A 20,198-nucleotide genomic window follows, 5' to 3' on the forward strand; every position below is an offset into this window, starting at 1 on the left:
GTCTTTCAGCTCTCTTCTCCATGCTCATTCCACAATTGTATACACAGTCTGTCTTATTACCCACTACTACCTCTGCATGTGCATGTGTGTTGATGCATCTTTGTCATAAAGCTACATTCTGTGTGTGTGTGTGTGTGTGTTTGTAAGAAAGTGAGTTTCATATATATATATATATATATATATACATACACATCCATCCATCCATCCATCCATCAACACTTTTGTGTGTGTGTATGAGAAAAAGAAAAATGTACGAATGTATCATTTTTATGGAATGTGTGTATGTGTATATATCTATCCATAGCTGGCATGTGTAACTACGTATAGATACACAGGCATGCATGCGTGCACACACGTGTGTGTGTGCATGCACATTTGAAACGTTTCCATGGAATATGGAACCTAACTGCACCTAACTGAAGATGCAGCACCTGTTCATCCAGAAATACACAATATTCCAATACATGACAAAGAGATGGGTTGCTGTGGAACAAATGCATTTTGAGTGAGGTGGGGGGGTGGGTGGTGGTAATGATAATCGAATGGGGATGTTGGAAGAAGAAGGAGGAGACAAAAGGTAATCGACAACAATAACAAAAGCATGAAAAATAGGTAAATAAAATCAACAACCAGCATCACCACTGTTGATGACATTGTTTTGTGACTCTTTTAGAAAAGGACAACATCAGTCTCTTGGGGCAGGGAGATTAGATTTCACCTGCCTCTTTCAGCCATTCTTTTACTACTGTTGGAGCTTCTCCACAACCAACTCTCCTGTCCACCCCACCATTGTTCCTGTACAGTTATCCATGTTTGGTTGTGCACCTCGCAATCTAATAAGACTGTTGGCCTAGAAGTGGTTTGGGTGCACTGAAAAGCATCTGTGCACAAAAATGCAATGTATATAAAAGAAATAGGAAAAAAAAAATGTTGATAAAACAATATAAAAAATAGCAAAAATAATAATAGCCTGAATAACAAGATTTCTTTATTGTTTATTATCCCTGTAAAACTTCTTTTATCCTTTGCTGTGATGTTAGTTCATGTTTCATAGATGTTTAACTCAATGTCAGTAGAGACGGGGTTTTTACTTAGCTCATTGTTCTTCAACTGCCTTTCTTATTTTCCAACAACCCAGTCCTGTCTTCCTAAAAGTATGCACTGCTTTACTCAACCTGTTTTTCTTATTCTGCGACTCCTCTTCTTTCTGACTCCTCTTAGACATTGAGTTGAATGTCTCCGCAAAATACACATCTCTCTGTGCACGTGCGCGCACACACACACACACACACACACACACACACACACACACACACACACACACACACACACACACACACACACACACACACACTCTCTCTCTCTCTCTCTCTCTCTCTCTCTCTCCTTGCCATCCTCCACTACTTTTTGCCTTATTACCTTCTTGAACCTTTCATCACTTTTGCAGTACTGTCTTCTTATGATTATCTTTTCTTGACTCTTTCTCTTTTGATACTTTGTCTTTCAATCTGATAGCTTGACCGCACATGTACACACACACACACTAATTTATTTTAAACACACCTTGTTGTAAGTACTCTAAATGTTTTTGCATGATCATGAACACAGGTACTTGCTTTTGATTATCTATCATAGCAGTTAATGACTATTTATTAAGATGATCTGTACAAATTTTCTATAGAAATTATAGGCAACACTGATTTTGTTGCAATGTTTTGTATCCAAGACACCTTATGTAAACAAAAAAAATAAGATCGAAGATGAAGAATAGGCAATGGGCATCTATACCATATTTCAAGAGTCTTTGCTCCTTCGTCAGTACCCATCCAATCTATTAACCATACATGAACTCTATGCTTAAATAACCACTAAATATAGCAGTGTAACGTTATTGGATATATCAATTTTACATATTAAACACATTCCGGGAAAGCTAGTATGTAAATATTAATGACCTGCATAACGAAATACCATGTTCCTACAAATCAATAATGATTATTGTTTCCTTCACTTGTCAGACTTTTGGTGACTATATTTCAACCCTTGATGTGCAGCTTCAGTAAATATTTGGCATAGGTGTAGTGTATGCTTATGCATGTGTGCGCACATACGCATATACACATTTTTTGTTTCTAAGAATGGTACCTCACTCTGCTTTACTGGCTGCATTGTGAATTGTCACGTTTCACTTCTTCATGTCTGAGTAGGTAAAGGTTAGGAAACTGTTATTTAGCTGTGCAAATATTGACAAATATTAAGATTTGTCAAAAACCATTCCATTCTTGGTAATACAGAGAAATAGAGGTAAAACTATACCACATGCATAGACGTTTTTGTGTGTGTAAATCTTTTATCTCTTATTTCTTTCAATCATTTGACTGTGGCCATGCTGGGGCACCACCTTGAATCAAGTGAATTGATCGTGGGTATCACACTTTTTTATTTTTGAAATACCACTCTTACGGTTGCTTTATGTCAAATCATCATGATTGAGAATACAATCAAATAGCTTGCTTACAATGAAAATGCCTATTTAGCATACATCTGTCGGTCACTTTTGCTGAACCCCTAAGTTATGAGGATGTAAACACACCAACACCATGACAGATACAAAGACACACACATCAATATACATCTAATAATGGGCTTTTTTCAGTTTCTGTCTACCAAAGCCACTCACAAAGCTTTGATCAGCCTGAAGCTATAGTAGAAGACACTAGCCCAAAGTTCCACCTGGGACCATATGGTTTGGAAGCAGACTTCTTACCACAGAGCCACTCCTGTGTCTGTTCAGATTTCTAAATATATATTCCTCATGTACTTCTCTTACACACTTTTTTTTATAAAGTTCAAAGGACATCATGTATACCTTTTTCTTCTCTGTGTGTAATGTAATAAATTATCTTTCCTTATTTTTACAGCGTTCAAGTTCTACAAAGGAATGTGTATTTACGGCACCAGCTTCACCAGTCTCTCCAGCTTCATTACCATCATCACAGGATGCAGTTATAGAAACTCCATCCTCTTCGACACAGCCTGTCAGTCAAATCACTGATGAAATTGCAAGTGGCTATAGGTGAGTAACTCATGCTAAATATAGAAGTTAGCCCTTGATATCTATGTTGCATGGAAATTGTGTTAAGTGTATGTGCTTTTGTTTTATCAGTAGAAGCTAAATTTGTCTAGCATGTAGTTGTTAGTGGAGACTTGCTATTGATGATGCTCAAGGATGCAGAAATCTACACATAACAATTTCACTGCTGCTGCTGCTGGATGCTTTTCTTCTGCTACTGATATACTTCTGTGCTTTTTAGCACTATGTGTCATCATAAAATGCTATCTTGAGACAAATATCACAGTTTTGTGGCTTTCTACATTATATCCATGTTAAGTAAGATGTACAGAATTCTATTTTCGCATACTCTACTGTAACATTTTTCTCTTTCAGTCTGGATGTAATCTGAATGGCTGCACAAATTTTGGGCTTCTTATTGATTCCTTGCTTTTCCTCCTTGATACTTTATCCTTCTATTGAGTACCTTGATACTTTGTCCTATCTTTGTCCTTCTATTGACTACCTTACACACACACACACGTGTGTGTGTGCGCATGTGCACACTTTCTTGAACATACTTTGTTGTGAGTACTCTAAATATTTTGTAGCTTACATAGGGATGTAGGATTTGTTTTGTGTAGTGTTTGTTGCAACAGCTTTGTTGCTCACTTTCTGTATTAGACTTTGTGTTGTCCAGCTTGTTTCACCCAGTTAATGCTATTAGCTTTTATGCTGTATAATTTGTGACACATAATAACAAGGTGCAATTACTATGAAGTGGGACTATTGACCACATACTTTTCAAATACATGCCTTTTCACACTTGACAATGTCCATAAAGCTTTGTTTAATAAAAAGAAAGGGAGAAAAGGTCCCACTTGTTTTTCACAGTTGGATAGTTAGGAAGGACATCCATCTGTAAAAAAAACTCCATTTATGAAAATATGGAAAAACACAAAACAATGCTAAATAGTTCAGTAGCTCTGAGTTTAAGATGCTAGGATTATTCAAGGCGCAGGTGTGGTTGTATAAGCATGTGTGTAGCTGTGTAGTGAGAAGTATTCTTTCTAACTACATGGTTTTGGGTTCAGTCCCACTGCATGGCACCTAGGGCAAATATCTTCTGCTATAACCCCGGGCTGACCGAAGCCTTGTGAGTGGATTTGGTAGATGGAGACTGAAAGAAACCTGTGTGTGCATGCATGTGTTAATGTTTCTTTGTCTTGACATTGTGTGATAGTGGTGAGTGTCACTATTACGCAAGTGGCATCCTTTGTTTGCAGTTTTCCATGAAAATATGTCTGGCTAAGCAGCAAATATTACCTTACTTAGAAACATATATGGGTTAGTGACAAGAAAGGCATCTAGCTGTAGAAAATCCACCTCCACAAATTCCATCCAACCCCATGCTTGCATGGAAAATAGATGTTAAAACGATGATGATGAGGAAGAGGAGGAGAATGATGATGAATTGAAGCCACAGTATTTGAAGGCATATAACTCTTTTCTCTACTCAGCCTGGCTGACAAAAAACAGGTTCCACACCTACTTTACAGTTGATTGGTGGTCAGAATTAGAAAGGGCTTCCAGCTGTAAAAATGTTTGCTTGTACAAAAACCTTCTCATCTTGTCATGGACAAATGTTTGTAAAATAGTATTAAAAAAACCCCAGAAAGTCTATGTTGCTATGTTTGTACATTGTTCAGTTTATGTTGCATAATATATATTACATATCTGAATTATTTAGCTTGTTATCCAGTTTGTGCTGCAAGATTTTTCGCTAATGGGGGCTGCATTGCATAATAATGCCACACAATTTGTGTTATGTGTATTATATGTCTTATGTTAACTATATCATCAGCAACATTATATTTCTGAAAACAATGAAGGTGCTTCTACATAGTTCTCACAGTCTACTAGAAATAGCAGTCAAGTCTCCCACAAATTACATTTTCCTGTCTTAAAAAATAGGGAAGGATATGTAGTTCTAGACCAAAACCTTGCGGATAGATTTGGTAGATAGAAATTAAAAGAAGCTTCTGTGTGTTGGTGTAGGTTTGTTTATGCCTCCATAACTTAGCAGGTTGACAAAAGAGATTGATAGAATAAGTACCAAGCTTAAAAAAATAAGTACTGGAGTTGATTTAACTAAACCCGTCAAGGCAGTGCCCCAGCATGACCACAGTCCAATGTTTGAACAAATAAAAAATTAGAAAAAAAAACCCAGTTTGAATTGCATAATGTGTTCATTATATTTGCACAGAGACTTTTTTTTTCTGTAAGATGTTTAATTTATGTAACATCCCCAACTCTGTAAACTAAATTATCAACAAGAAATCTCATAGCAGATTTCTTAATAATATTGGAAATTCTTTCTAACCTTCTTTTCATCCATACGACCATCCACATCACCCTTCATCTCACATCAGTCTCCATTTCCTTAGTCAAATATTGACTTGTCCCGTTGGTCAGCAGTGAGTCATTTATTTCTAAATTTCTGTTGGGACACTCAACAAATGGAAGTTAACTAATCAGTTGTGCAGGTCTGTAACATCAAACAAACTATCACAGCAGTGACACACACACACACACACATGAATAAGATGGGTGTTTTGTCAGCAATTTCCCTTTGATTCAGTGCCATATTCATGAAATCTTTAAAATATGCTGACAGTTTCTTGGCAATCACTGGACTTGCTCTAATGTTCAGTTATTCTTACCCTGTCAAGTATTCAGTCAGTAACAGAGCCATCATCCAATTCTCATTGGTCTGACATTTAATCAATTTGTATTTTAAAATCTCTCTCTCTCTCTCTCCCTCCCTCTCTCTCTCTCCCTCCCTCTCTCTCTCTCCCTCCCTCTCTCTCTCTCCCTCCCTCTCTCTCTCTCCCTCTCTTTCTCTCTGTCTCTCTCTGTCTCTCTCTCTCTCTCTCTCTTTTTTAATATCCTTATGGTGGCACCAATTAGTCAAATCTGTCAGTTGATCATGTCTGTCAAGTGAGTGGTATGGGTTCAGTACTAATTTACTCTACTAAATGTGTTTGTCTTCTTTTGTCAGAATTCCAGTTAGGTTCATGTTGTGTCTATGAGATTAAGTTTACATCATAGAGTATCTGAGATAATCTATGTGCATTGTTTAAAGATACTGTGTAAGATCACATTGTTTGCTGTCTATACTTGCACAGTGAACCAGTAGAATCAGAGGAAACTAGTGATAATCTGTGTCAGCAAGTACTAATACAAATAGTTTACTAAATGGAAATAAACCATTTTGCAGTTGATAAAAGAGAGAAGATTTCTGTCTAATTCTGTCCAAGGAATTAGATTTCTATTCTACCTTATAGAAAAATAATTTCATTTGGTGAATTTTTTAATACTTGTTAAGGTGTAATGTGCACTATTTGTGTTTGGGCAATTTATGATATTGACCAAAGTGTGTGTGTGTGTGTGTGTGTGTGTGTGTGTGTGTGTGTGTGTGTGTCTTATGAAGATGTCTACAGTTGGAATAAGGATGTTATGGCATAGACTATAGTTAGGGGTAATTTACAGTAGTGCCTATGGTTGGGGTTATTATATGGTAGGGACTACAGTTGGAATAGCCTCCACTAGGGACTACAATGTGGCAGTGTCTGTGTTTGGGGTATCATGAATTTTGAGCAATTTATTCTTTGTCAAGATAGTTAGAAAAGAAGGAAAAAAAAAACCTTGCTGGAGAGGAAAAACATACATGGTGTGTTGTTATCTACAAGGGGCTTTAAGGGTACTGCAAAAGACCTCGTTGGAGACCCAATGTTCTGAGTTCTTTTACAGGGTTTAGAAAAACTAAAGGACTGGTGCAATAAATGTGTGAATCTGAAAGGGGAATATGTTGAATAACAACATAATTAACTGATCCTAACTGTATTTTCTTTTACCCAAAGCCAGGAACTTTTCAGCACCTGCTTGTAGTCATTATGATAAACAATGGTGGATTGGGTAATCAGGATAAGTTACAATAATAATTTGCAAAAGTGTCCATGGTTGGTATATTTATGAGAGTGTCTGCTGTTGCAATAAAAATGGGTGAACAAATCAGTAACTGTTAAATGGTAATTTTAGAGAGATAGATAATGAGTAATCGGAGCAGTCGAAAATCATCATCATCATCATCATCATCATCATCATCATCATCATCATCATCACCATCATCATCACCACCATCACCACCATCACCATCATCATCATCATCATCATCACCACCACCATCACCACCATCACCATCATCATCAGCAGCAGCTCTCTGTTTTCCATGCTAGCATGGGTTGGATTGAGCATGGATAACTGAAAATGTGGGTACTGGCTGAACAAAAATCAACAAGTGACAATCATGCTCTTCTCATACAACACTAGCATCACTTAATTGTTGGTATTGATAACGATGATAATGATGCTATTAATGATAATGGTGATGCTACTGATATAGCACATGAAGACATGTTTATAAATATTGTTCCACACCCACATTTACACCGAAGCACTTTTATACTTGTGTTTGAGATTCTATAGGTGACTTAAATCTGCTTTGAAAATGTAAGCTAGACAAGCTTGTTCTCTGTTTGTTCGGTGAGGAGTCTAAAAGCTGAATGGAAGATGTCGGTGTTGCTGCTGTAACTGTGAAAATTTGCACACTGTAAACTGAGTTGTTTGAGCAGTGATTGTAGAATAACAGCCTCTTTACTGAGATGTTCACACGGATTATTTACACTGTTTGGTTTACTTTGGAAAACACTGCATTGGTGAAGTGTGAACAGTGAAGTAGTTATTGCATAGTAAACAATATATAGTCAAGGTGTTACTGAAGAAGCTTTGATTGCAGTGAAATAAAGTTTAACATGTAGTATAATGGAGAAGAAAGACTTAATAGAAATTACCAATTACGAGAATGTGATGTTGTCTTTTAATGCTTTCAATGTTTTATGGTGGTGACAAACTTGTGAAGAAGTTACCATACCATTGCTGTAGACAGTCTGGTTATATTATATAATGTATCACCTGTTATGCTTTTGGAATATTCGGCTTTATCTGCCATCAAAACTATTGTTCATTACGCCAACACTACCATCCATTATTATATAACAAACCCAAACTACAATATATCATTCTCATGTTACTATACATTACTCTAGCACTACCACACAACACTACAACACTCATCATCATCATTTAACATCCATTTTCCATGGATTGGATGGCTTGACAAGAACTGGCATGGTCAGGGGTTGCACCAGGTTCCATAGTTTGTGTTGGCTTGGTTCCTACAGCTGGATGCCAACCGCTTAACAATGAACTGGGTGTTTTTTACACAGCACCATCACTCGTGCTTTTTATGTAGCACCATCATCAATGCTTTTTACATGGCACCAACACCCACATCAATGCTTTTTATGTGGCACCAACACCCACATCAATGCTTTTTATGTGGCACCAACACCCACATCAATGCTTTTTACATGGCACCAACACCCACATCAATGCTTTTTATGTGGCACCAACACCCACACCAATGCTTTTTACTTGACACCTTGGTTTTAGCATCTCACTTCTGTTGTGGTGGGCAGTTCTTCTTGTGTATAGTAATGTGCCACATATCTCAGTCCTCTGTCACCTCCTTTGTAAGGTTCAACTATTGCATAATACATCAAAACTATAACACAACAACAATGCTACTACACAATACAGCCGGCACTACTACACAATCCACAGTACCCAACAGCATGTCAAATCAACTGCCTAATACACCAACACTACCACTCCAACAGACTAACACTGTCATACAACATACCATACAACTACACAACACACTGATACTACCACAACACAACATGTCAACTTTACAGCACAATACATGATCAGTGCCTCACAACTCAGCATTACCCCACAAGATGAGCACCACTACACCTGACAAAAGGACTACCACACAACTCATCAGCACTATGTACCACACCAGACACTACCATTACCATACAGCATCCTTCCACCACCACTTCACAATGTACATTTACTTAAGATTACGATACAATACATTGACATTATACAGGGTGTCCACAAAGTCTGGGTACATGGGGATTAACATATACTTTAAGAAATTATTATTTCTTATATTTAATTGTTTATGTTATGATTTTTTTTACTCCCTGTGCCCAGACTTTGTGGACACCCTGTACATTAATTAATAATGAGCCTGCAGAATTATTAGCATGCTGGTCAAAATGCTTAGTGGCATTTCATCCATCTTTATGTTTAGAGTTCAAATTTTGCCAAAGCTGACTTTGCTTTTCATCCTTTTGGCATCAATAAAATAAGTATAGTTGAGAATTGTGCTCAATGTAAAGGGTATATATATTTCTTTATATCCTGAACTCTTTGTGTGGTGTGGTATCTGTATCTGCATATGTAATACATATGGCATATAATGTATCTATCTGTATCATGCAAGACATATATTGTTGATCCTCACACACACATAATGTGTGCCCGCGGCATGTGTAAGGACTTTCGAGCGAGATCGTTGCCAGTGCCCCTGGACTGGCTCTTGTATGGGTGGCACATAAAATACACCATTTTGAGCGTGGCTGTTGCCAGTACCGCCTGACTGGCCTTCGTGCGGGTGGCACGTAAAAGCACTCACTACACTCTCTGAGTGGTTGGCGTTAGGAAGGGCATCCAGCTGTAGAAACTCTGCCAAATCAGATTGGAGCCTGGTGTAGCCATCTGGCTTCACCAGTTCTCAGTCAAATCGTCCAACCCATGCTAGCATGGAAAGCAGACGTTAAACGACGACGATGATGATGATGATATATATTATCATCATTATCATCATTTGACGTCCGTTTTCCATGCTGGCATGGGTTGGACGGTTCAACTGGGGTCTGGGAAGCCAGGAGGCTGCACCAAGCCCCAATCTGATCTGGCAGTGCTTCTACAACTGGATGCCCTTCCTAATACCAACCACTCTGAGAGTGTATTGGGTGCTTTTTACGTGCCACTGGCACAGGCCAGAGGATCTAGCATTGACCACGATAGATAGTGCTTTTTACATGCTACATGGGGCTCACAACTACAATTTCCATTTGATTGTGGTTTCATTTGACTTTGATTTTGATGTACTTGACTCAATAGGTCTCCTAAAGCATGGCATGTCGCCCAACGATCCAAAGGTACTTTTTTAAGTAGGCTGGTTATGCAACATTGGTGTAGGCTACGGCTGTGGACTCACTTTATTTACCGGGTCTTCTCAGTTACAGCATATCTCCAGAGGTCTGCTGTGACTGAGAAGACCCGGCGCACACACACATATACACACATATATAACTCAAAATTTTACGAAACTCAAAAGGCAGAGACAGGTGAGGGAACAATGAATAAGGTGTATTAGTTTGATGCTCAAGAAAAATGGAAGCTTCTTTGATGCTTTGAGCCTTATGCTCTTTTACAGAAAGGAATGAGGAGAGAAAACATAGGGAGGGGGTGAGAGAGAGAGAGAGAGGGAGGAAGAGAGAGAGAGGGAGGAAGAGAGAGAGAGGGAAGAAGAGAGAGGGAAGAAGAGAGAGAGAGAAATGTGTCTGGTTTAACTGTTGCACATGTTGAATTGACTGCAAGGAAGGAAGTGGTTGGAGACAAGGGTATCAAGAGAGACAACAATAACCTGGATAAGGTGTGTGTCCACAAGCATGTACTTGTGTATGTGGCGATCATGTGTGTATGTGTGTGTGGGCAAGTACCTGTGTGAGTATGAAGATTATGTGAGTGCATGTATGTATATGTATGAGAACGTTCATGTGTGTGAGTAAACGGGTCTGTTCGTATGTGTGGAGCAATGTGTTTTGTGTATTTATGTGTGTATGTGTGTGGGAGTGTGTGAGACTTTTGGGTGTGTGTGTGCGTGTGTAGCACCTTATGTGTGTGGCTGACACTGTTCTGTGTGTGTGTGTGTTTGTGTGTATTATATGTGTTTATGCAGGAATATTGTGCATTTATGCATGTGTATGAATGTGAGTGTGCGAGTGTCTTTTATCAGTTAAATGTGTGTATGTATATGGGGCTGTTGGTTAAAGTGTGTGTGCATATGTGTGTGTATATTCTGTGTTTGTGCATATGTATATGTGTGTAAGAACGCTTGTATGTGTTAGCCTATCTGATGTGTGTTGTGGGTGTGCATATGTGTGTCGACCTGGATGGAGGTGTGAGGTACAATAGGGGTGAAAATGAAGAAGGTGTTTGGAGGTGTGGGTACATGATTATATATATGCTGAGGTGTGGGTATGTGACTATATACATGCTAGGAAGTGAGAGTGTGGGTGTTGATGTGTGCAGAGTGGGAAGTGTGTGTAGGTGTATGTATATGCTGTTGGGGCATAATGGTGTGTGTGGTTGTAGGTACTGAGTGTAACACTGTACAGAAGGTATGTGAGGGTAGAGGAAGAGGTGCAGTGGGAGGTGTGTGTAAATGTGTGTGGAGGTGGGTTTAGATGAAAATAACAGTGTTGAGAAGGTGGGGCTATATATATATATATATATATATATATATATATCTTTGTCATTTACTATGTGATAGGTGTTTGTATATAGCATGCCATGTAATTCATATAACATACCATGTAATTGTGCATGCCATAATACTCACCTGTATCATACATATCATGTTATATGTTATTTTCTTCTCGACTTTAATTTTGTGCATCGTTCCCACTGTCTAAAATTGTATTTTAAAACCATTTTCATTATTCTTGGAAATAGTTTTTAACAAATGTATTATTATTTTTTTTTTGAGAAAAATCATTGACATTTTAACTTAACCATTTTGATACCAACCTGCTTGAAAACCACCCTGTTTCTACAATAGAAATTTCATGTTTTAAGGTGATCTAAAAAACATTTCAACAAAATTTCATGTTAATTCATGCTCTAAACACCAGCTCAATAATGACAAAATCAATTTACTAAATTCTTCATAATTTCCGAAATTAATTGAGATAAAAGCAGTGAATTTCAACAGAAATATGGTCAAAAGGGTTAATCTGTTTTGTTGTTCCTTACAACTTATTAAATAACTTGTCTTTGTTACTATGGACTTTATCCTTTTCTTTTATATCTCTCTTAGAACATGTCTGCGCTATTTCCTCCCACCCAACTGGAAGATTGACAAAGATTCTGTATCTAATATGTCCCTCTCAGAATTAGCAGCGTTTCCGTTGGATGACTTCTTCGACCATTACGAAAAAGGTTTACGTAAGGTAAGCAGAACGAAAATCATACAATTTTTAAATCCAAAAATTCATAATCACGGAGGTGTGAGTTCGAGTCTCATGGCTGGCCGCCCACACTTTTTTCTGCAAAATAGGGGATAGTTTATCCTGTTCAGGCTATATTATTAGCATTAGCCTGCGTTTGAGAATTTAAAATCACTTCTTTAACTTTGTAAGACATCTCAATGCTTCTAAAAGCAAACTTCGTTTGTTTGTTTACATTTATCGTAATTTGAATTTAAAAAAAAATATTTTTTTCAGATTTCTGAAGTGACTGGATTTTAGGGATAGCTTTATGAGTGTTGTTGTTGAATAATCTTAGTCCAAACAAACAATTGTAGTGGATTATTCAATATCCTAGCAGTGAGCCAAATGTACTACATACAAGGTTTGTCCTTGTAAGTCATTTTGTTGTTACAGTTAACTGTTTTTTTTTATTGTCTATCAATTAGAAATAAAGATATATTGAATTTATTTAGATATGCACATGAAACTTTAACTCTTTAACATCCAGATCTCTCTGTCAAATGTAATGCTTATATTCACATTATTTTTAATTAATCATACATTATTTCTTTGCCTTGAGATTTGAATGTTGTGATTATTTATTTTTAAAATGACATTGTAGGATATGTGAGAGGCTTGATCTGGGCAGTTTAAACATAAAACACACATAGAATATTTGGGTCAGATGTGGCTGGTTTAAATACTAAAGAGTCAAGTCACTAAATCACATTCTATTAAAAGGATGTATCATGCTAAACTTATAAAAGACTGTAGTTTGTATTAATCTGTGAGTGAGTGTGTATGTGTGTTGCATTAGGCATTTGTGAGCAAAACAAAACAAGGAAAATCAAAAAAGACAATATACTCTCAGTAAAATAACATATATCTACTAACATTATAATGGATCTCTGAGTCCCCAGAAACAGCTTTTGGACTTATAACATTTTACTTCCTCCCCTTCAATTTTCTCTGTCATTTGTACTCTGTGAAAGTTGGATCTATTAATCTAAATATCTATATATTTATATTCAAATATTCATTGTCTGAAAGTCTCCACTCTCTGCTTTCTCTTGTTTTGCATGTATACATCCATATTTTGGATTTCATGCCCAAGCTGTTATATTTGATATATTTACCTGCGTAATTGCCTCTATGTTAAGATTTATATACATAAAAGAAACATGCCATAAAAAATTAAAAAAACCCAGGCCCAATGATATCCCTGGTGCAGTTACAGAATTGCATCAAGCACCACTCCCACCTATGTGACTTGCTACACCCATGACAGACCCTCCAAATAAGTACTTGTCCACCTCACCGGCAACAGTCAAGATGCTGCCATCCAGGGGATTGAAAACAAGAGAGTTAAGAGGCTACATGATTTTGAGGTTCATATGATTATTTGCTCTTTTTAGGTATTGCTGGATATTGATTAGCCTTTTCTCATCATGTAAAACAGATATGTGATAGTGGACTTTACCAACTTGAGCTGCAGCTAGAAGAGGGTGGTTCTCATCAACCTGTTGGGGTTGTCATTGATGTTCTGAACCTCCTGGACAAATTTGACCATCCTGATGATGTCTGACCACTGAGGATGTTTCTTCCTCCTAGTCACAAATGTCATGTCTCTATCAGAGGTTTCCAGCTCTTTCACAAAGGACCCAGTGATACTCAAGAAGATAGCAGTCTCAAACTGGTGTGTTTGACAGTTTGCACAACGAACACAGTGTACCATTTCATTTCCTGTATCAGAGTGTAATCTGACATACTGATGCAGTCCTTACTGCTGAAACAGAACTGAGAAAACTAGAATTTGGTATATGCCATGTAACATTATGTTAGATTATTTTCCATTTGTGTGTGTATATTAATTAATAAGATAGATACAAATTGCTTCAAAAGAGCTTTGATTTGTTTTGTTGTATTGCAGTTGGTGGGGAAGTTTCAAACTGAAGCAGCTGTTAAAAGTGAAGAGGCCGACACATACAAAGTGAAGATGTCCTCACTTCGTAAATTGATACTTCGACTGCTGAAGAGGATAAATACAGTAAGTTGTGTAATGTGGCATCTTAGTAAATGTTTGTTTGTTTGTTTTTTTACTGACTCCTGTATGTGTTTGTAATGTTTTGTGTGTGATGTGCATGTGTCTACACACAATGCTGGTCAATGTTTGTACATCATATTAATGCACAAACACAGTTGATACATTCACCTAATTGGTATAAAAAAAGCAGCCATAAATATCAAAGATTAACATGCATGCATGTGCGCGCGCGCGCACACACACACACACACACACACACACACACACACACACACACACACACACACACACACACACTTTTCATATATGCAGCACTCATGCATAAATGCAATCATGCGGGGAATAAAAATATTGTATGTGTGGATATAAGATAGAATGAGATATGTTTCAGGTGAATATTTATTCGTTACTATAATGAAATTATGAAATGTATACCAATTAGTACTGAAAATGTGCATTGCCTTCACTTCAGGAACTTACTGTTGAATATGCTTAACATATATATAAGGGTGTATAATATGACAGTACTTAGAAATGAACAAAAAATTATAAAGCCTTTTTGATATTTTCACACTTATGATTCACCTGATGTTTTTGTCGTCATTGTCATCATCATCATCATCATTAATTAACGTCTGTTGTCCATACTGGCATAGGTTGGATGGTTTGACCAGAGCTTACAAGCTGGGGAGCTGCACCATACTCCAGTCTGATTTGGCATGGTTTCTATGGCTGGATGCCCTTCCTAACACCAACCACTTTACAGAGTGTGCTGGATGCTTTTACATAGCACTGCACGGGTGCTTTTATGTGCCACTGCATGGTCGCTTTTACATGTAGCCATGTGGGCTCTTTTATGTGTTGCTACATGGGTGCTTTTACATGACACTGCAAGGGCACTTTTATGTGGCACTGCCATGAGTGCTTTATGATACAGTACAAACTGTTGAAATTGGACACGTGACAGGCAAGTTACTGTAGAGAAACACAAAACTGCTACAATACCCCCATTCCAACAACTGAGCTGAGGCTGACGAATAACATACAACATTCATTTAAAAAATTCTATTTCTAGTGATGCACCATTTTTTTTTCCCATTTAATCTGAATTGTCAATTTTTGTCAATTATATTTGAAACAAAAAATAGGACATTCTGCAAATGAAATAACAATGTGATAATCTTAAAAATTTTCATGAAAGCCTTCCAAAATTATTGTTCATGACCAATGAGCTCCTCACAATTACTTCCTTGAACAGTGCTGTCTCATGGATTGAAAGCATCAGCCATAGGGTCATCAACATTTGTTTTTTCAATTATGCCATCAATATCCTCATCATCTGTTCCATCAGTAGCATTTAAAATCCCATATTTCTTAAATTTTACACTTTCTGATCTGTTTTCATGCTAGGTACCTATTTTCCATTCACATAGTGTTACTTGTGTGGAAGCTGTGTATGTTGCCTCCCTTAGTATATATTTTATGACATGGTAGTTCTTGTAAAATTACTATGTTTATTTGTCTGTCGCAGTGTTAAATCTTCTCTTTCATTCATAAACCCATCCATGGCCATGCTCTTTGTATCAGCTGTGACTTGTCTTAAAATCTGAAATATGCAATTTTTGTTATCAATTTCAAAGCAAAGATTTGATTTGATCCTCAGCAAACACCATATCCATTTTGTTGGTATTGTATTGTTTAGTACATGTATTTATTGTGCTATCCTAGAATTCTTCAGAAGTTGCAGGTGGTACTAACAGTTGTTTATGGTCAGTACATCAGCAACTGAAAATAGTATGTCATGTTTTTGTAATACTGGGTAACTGTGTCAACTTACAAGACATTACATTAAATAAACATGACAAGACAAAGGAGATATAAATATTTATATATATATAAATGAGGTATATTTACACAGAAGAATAAGTAGTGTGTTTTTTTTTAAACCCTGTAGTCCTGACTCCATAAAATATGGTACTTTATTACTACGAGTATAATTTGTTGTTGTCTCCCCCCACCCAACTGTTGGTTTGACCTATCATCCTCATCACTTTTCCATGCTTGCATGAATCAGAGTTTGAGGCAGATTTTTCTACTGCTAGATGTCCTTCCTGTTGCCAACCCCCACCTGTTTCTGGGCAAGATAATATTTCCCTATGGTCAGACATTTCTTGCAAAATATTAGAAATGAATGACAGTGACAAACATTTTACAACTATTACATGATGTCAAGGCAAGAGAATGAAAACACACACACACAGAGGCAGACAGACAGAAGCTTTTTTCACTTTCCATCTCTCAATTCCTCTCACAAGGCTTTGAGTGGCTCTGGCTATAGTAGAAGACATTTGTATCAAGACTCCACACAATGGGACTGAACTCAGAATCATGTAGTTAGAAAGAAAAATTCTAAACATACAACCATGCTTGCACCTATTCATATATACATTGATTTTTTTGGTTAAAAATCCAAGTTTGAACTATACATGGATATATATAGTAATAATGACTTAAATGTTCAACATGTATAAAAATTGTTGACAATTAAAGCAAATTGAGGCTACAATGGTTATTCTATTGCAGTTGTTAATGATGAGCTGGCTTGGCATCATTGTCACTGCTGTAGTTATTTTTTCTGCCAAAGTGTGCATCCTGTTTTGTGCTGGATCCACTTGTTTTATTGATGTGATTGAATTACTGTTTCAGTTGATGCACTTTCCATTTGACATTGAAGGCCTATCACTGTTAACTGGGCTTGAATGGCTATGTGACAGCAAGGGGGGATTTGAACAGAGAATGCAAAACAGTTGGGCAAGAAACCATTAGGTATCTCATTAGATGTTCTTACAGTTTATACTGCCAATCTACTACAATGGACTAGTTCTTACCAGCCCCCAAATGATAAAAGGCAAGGTTGACCTCCAAGAGGGAAAAGAACTTCTCAAAGTGCAGAGAGCTAGAACAAATACTGCACGGGAAGTTTATTTCACACACTTAACAACTCTATCAATTGTTAATTATTATAATCATCATCATCATCATCATCATCATCATCATCATCATCATCATCATCATCATCAAGGTGATGAGCTGGCAAAAGTGTTAGCATGCTGAACAAAATGCTTAGCAGCATTTCAACAATCTCTGTGTTCTGAGTTCAAATTCTACTGAGGTTGACTTTGCCTTTCATCCTTTCATGGTTGATAAAATAAGTACTGGGGTAAATCTAACTGACTCACCCTCCCCTCAAAAACTGTTGGCCCTCTGCCAAAATTTGAAACTATTATTAGCACCATCTTCACCATTATTTTTGATATATTGGAGCAGCGTAGTAACTTGAATGGTCTCAATTATTGCTACTTGGTTAGAGATCTGTTATTTATGGGCTCAGTTTTGCCTCACTGTTCAGTTTGTGGTGGAAGGAAAGAATGAGAGAAAAGCATGTTAAAATAAATGGAGAGAGAGAGAGGAGGTGGGAGAGGTCAGACAGAAGAAAGGAAGGAATCAGAAGAGAGTGGACGAGATAATAAAGAGAAAGTAAAAAAAAGGAAGACGGAAATTTTGAGAGGAAGAAATACAAATAGGGGGAGAAGAAAAGTTTGAAGACAAGGAGAGAGTGAGTGGGAGAGAGAGATTCATAATGACAAAAATTGTTTTTCAATAAAATCAGAAAAATATTAACCGTAGTAATATTAGCTATATTAATAACTATGATGATGACAACAATATACAATTTCTATTATACAGAAAGTGCACCACTGATGTCAGATCACTAGGTGTGATATTTATGGAAGATAATAGCAGTGAAGCTTTTTACTTCTTTCATAAAGTGGGAAATCTTTTCGATCTCTAAGACAGTATTTTGGAAGATATTTTAACTTTGCTTTACAGAGGAGAGAAAAATTTAGAGGAGAAAAAAAAAAAAAATGGAAAAAGAAAATACCTCAAAACAAAACAAGAAAGACAAAACATGATAAAGATACAATAAAGACACCAGTCATTACCTTCAACTTCTCCACCCCATTATATACATATGTGTGTGTGTGTGTGTGTGTGTATATATATATATATATATATATATATATATATATACACACACATATATATAGTGTGCGTATTTAAATATATGTATATGCATGTGTATATATGTGTGTGTGTATGTATTTATGTGTGTGTGTGTGTGTGTATAGAAGAAAGAGAGAGAGAGAGCAAACAAACAAATATCTAAAAAGTTCTTCAGGGATAGAAATCATTTTAGTTGTGTGTGTATTATTTTCATTGCTACTTTTTTTTTCTCTAAAATCTATAACAAACAAATTTTTATTATTTTTATTTTCATTTTTCATATTTCCTTCCTTTCAATTTCTTTTTAATTATAATTGTTTCTTCTGGTCGTTGAGAGTTTTTTTTTTATTATTATTTAAAAAATTTATTTAATGATCTTTTTTTTCTTCTCTAAATTTCCTATAACTGTTTTCTAATGAAGTGTTTGTCATGGTGTTGGGGAGTTGTGTTAAAAATCACAGCTCAACTTCAATCGTCCAGATGCGAGTGCCTCTCTTACAATCAACAGCGCTGTTGACACCGTTAACATAACATATGGGCCTTCAGACGAAGATCTTCGCTTCCCACATCACATCTGTGTGTGTGTGTGTGTGTGTGTGTGTGTGTGTGTGTATACATTCATGAACGACTGTACACAAGTTAAGCTTTATATGTGTCTATATAATGTATATAGGTAATATGTGTGAGTATACACATTTTGTGCATTATTACATGTCTATATCTACATAGAAGTATGTATGCATATATTTTTACATGCAATTTAGCTCTTTCACTCTGTATGTGTGTGCGCATGTGTGTATGTATATATATATATATATATATATATATATATATATATATATATACACACACACACACACACACACATATATACATACACACAAGCACATTATATATAAACACATATACATATACAGAAATATATATGCTTTGGTGTAAGTGTTTTGATGTAGTGCTGGTGTTTGCTCTTCCCACCTCTTGTTGCTCTTTAGTTATTTGTTGGTGTCTCTAAGGTAAAGGAATTGCCAAAAATGTGTCAGAGCTACAACACCAATAATCAAAGCTGGTGGAACCAATTTTTTTTTGTTTGTTTTTTGTCTTATTTTCTTTAGTGGCAATTCATTCTGCTCCTGAAAAACTTTGGCGCGGATGGTGTTAAAGTAATCGCTCAAGTGAACAACAAAGATTCTGGAGGAGCCATGTTTGGTGGTAGTGGCACTGGGTGATGATAAGTGTTGGCGGTGGTAGCAGTGGTGGTGGGGGAAGATGTTAAGGTGTTTGCCATGACTGTTGTTATTGTGGAAGATGTACTAATTGTGGGGTGAAAGTAAAGGTTGTTGTTTTACTGTTTTAGAGGCAGAATTTGTTGATGTCGTTAAAGGGGACAGATACATGACACATATACACTCGCATGTGTGCATGCACATGAACATACACAAAGAAACTGTATGTGTGTGTGTGTGTGTGTGTATTATAAAAACAGTTAAATATATATATAGATAGAAGAATAGTAGGGGAAGAGGGGCTGATAATGAAGATAGAATAATTGTTGATGATATTAGTGATGATAATAGGGTTGCTTTGAGTAGGCTGAAAATAAAAGCAAGGAAGAGGAAATGTTGGTGGATGAGAAAAATAGAAGATGAAGTGAACAATTAAAACTGATTTTTTTTTTTCTTCTTTCCCCAAATAAATTTGTTTGGCACCATTTTTTTCTTATCTTGGTTGAAAATATTTTCAAAAA

At 36.6% G+C, this 20,198-nt stretch overlaps 1 protein-coding gene across 14 annotated transcripts in view; it reads left to right on the forward strand.

The window, feature by feature from the left end:
• Nucleotides 1-20,198, forward strand: part of LOC106879882 (uncharacterized) — a 164,255-nt gene that overhangs the window by 122,808 nt on the left and 21,249 nt on the right. For all 14 annotated transcript variants that reach the window (XM_014929608.3, XM_014929613.3, XM_089354531.1 and 11 more), the window contains 3 exons: nt 2,922-3,076; nt 12,195-12,327; nt 14,276-14,392. In XM_014929608.3, coding sequence (XP_014785094.2) covers nt 2,922-3,076; nt 12,195-12,327; nt 14,276-14,392 — 405 coding nt within the window. The remainder of the gene's footprint in view (nt 1-2,921; nt 3,077-12,194; nt 12,328-14,275; nt 14,393-20,198) is intronic.

The sequence above is a fragment of the Octopus bimaculoides genome, chromosome 1 (genome assembly GCF_046866305.1).
Source record: "Octopus bimaculoides isolate indiv1 chromosome 1, ASM4686630v1, whole genome shotgun sequence".
NCBI lineage: Eukaryota > Metazoa > Mollusca > Cephalopoda > Octopoda > Octopodidae > Octopus > Octopus bimaculoides.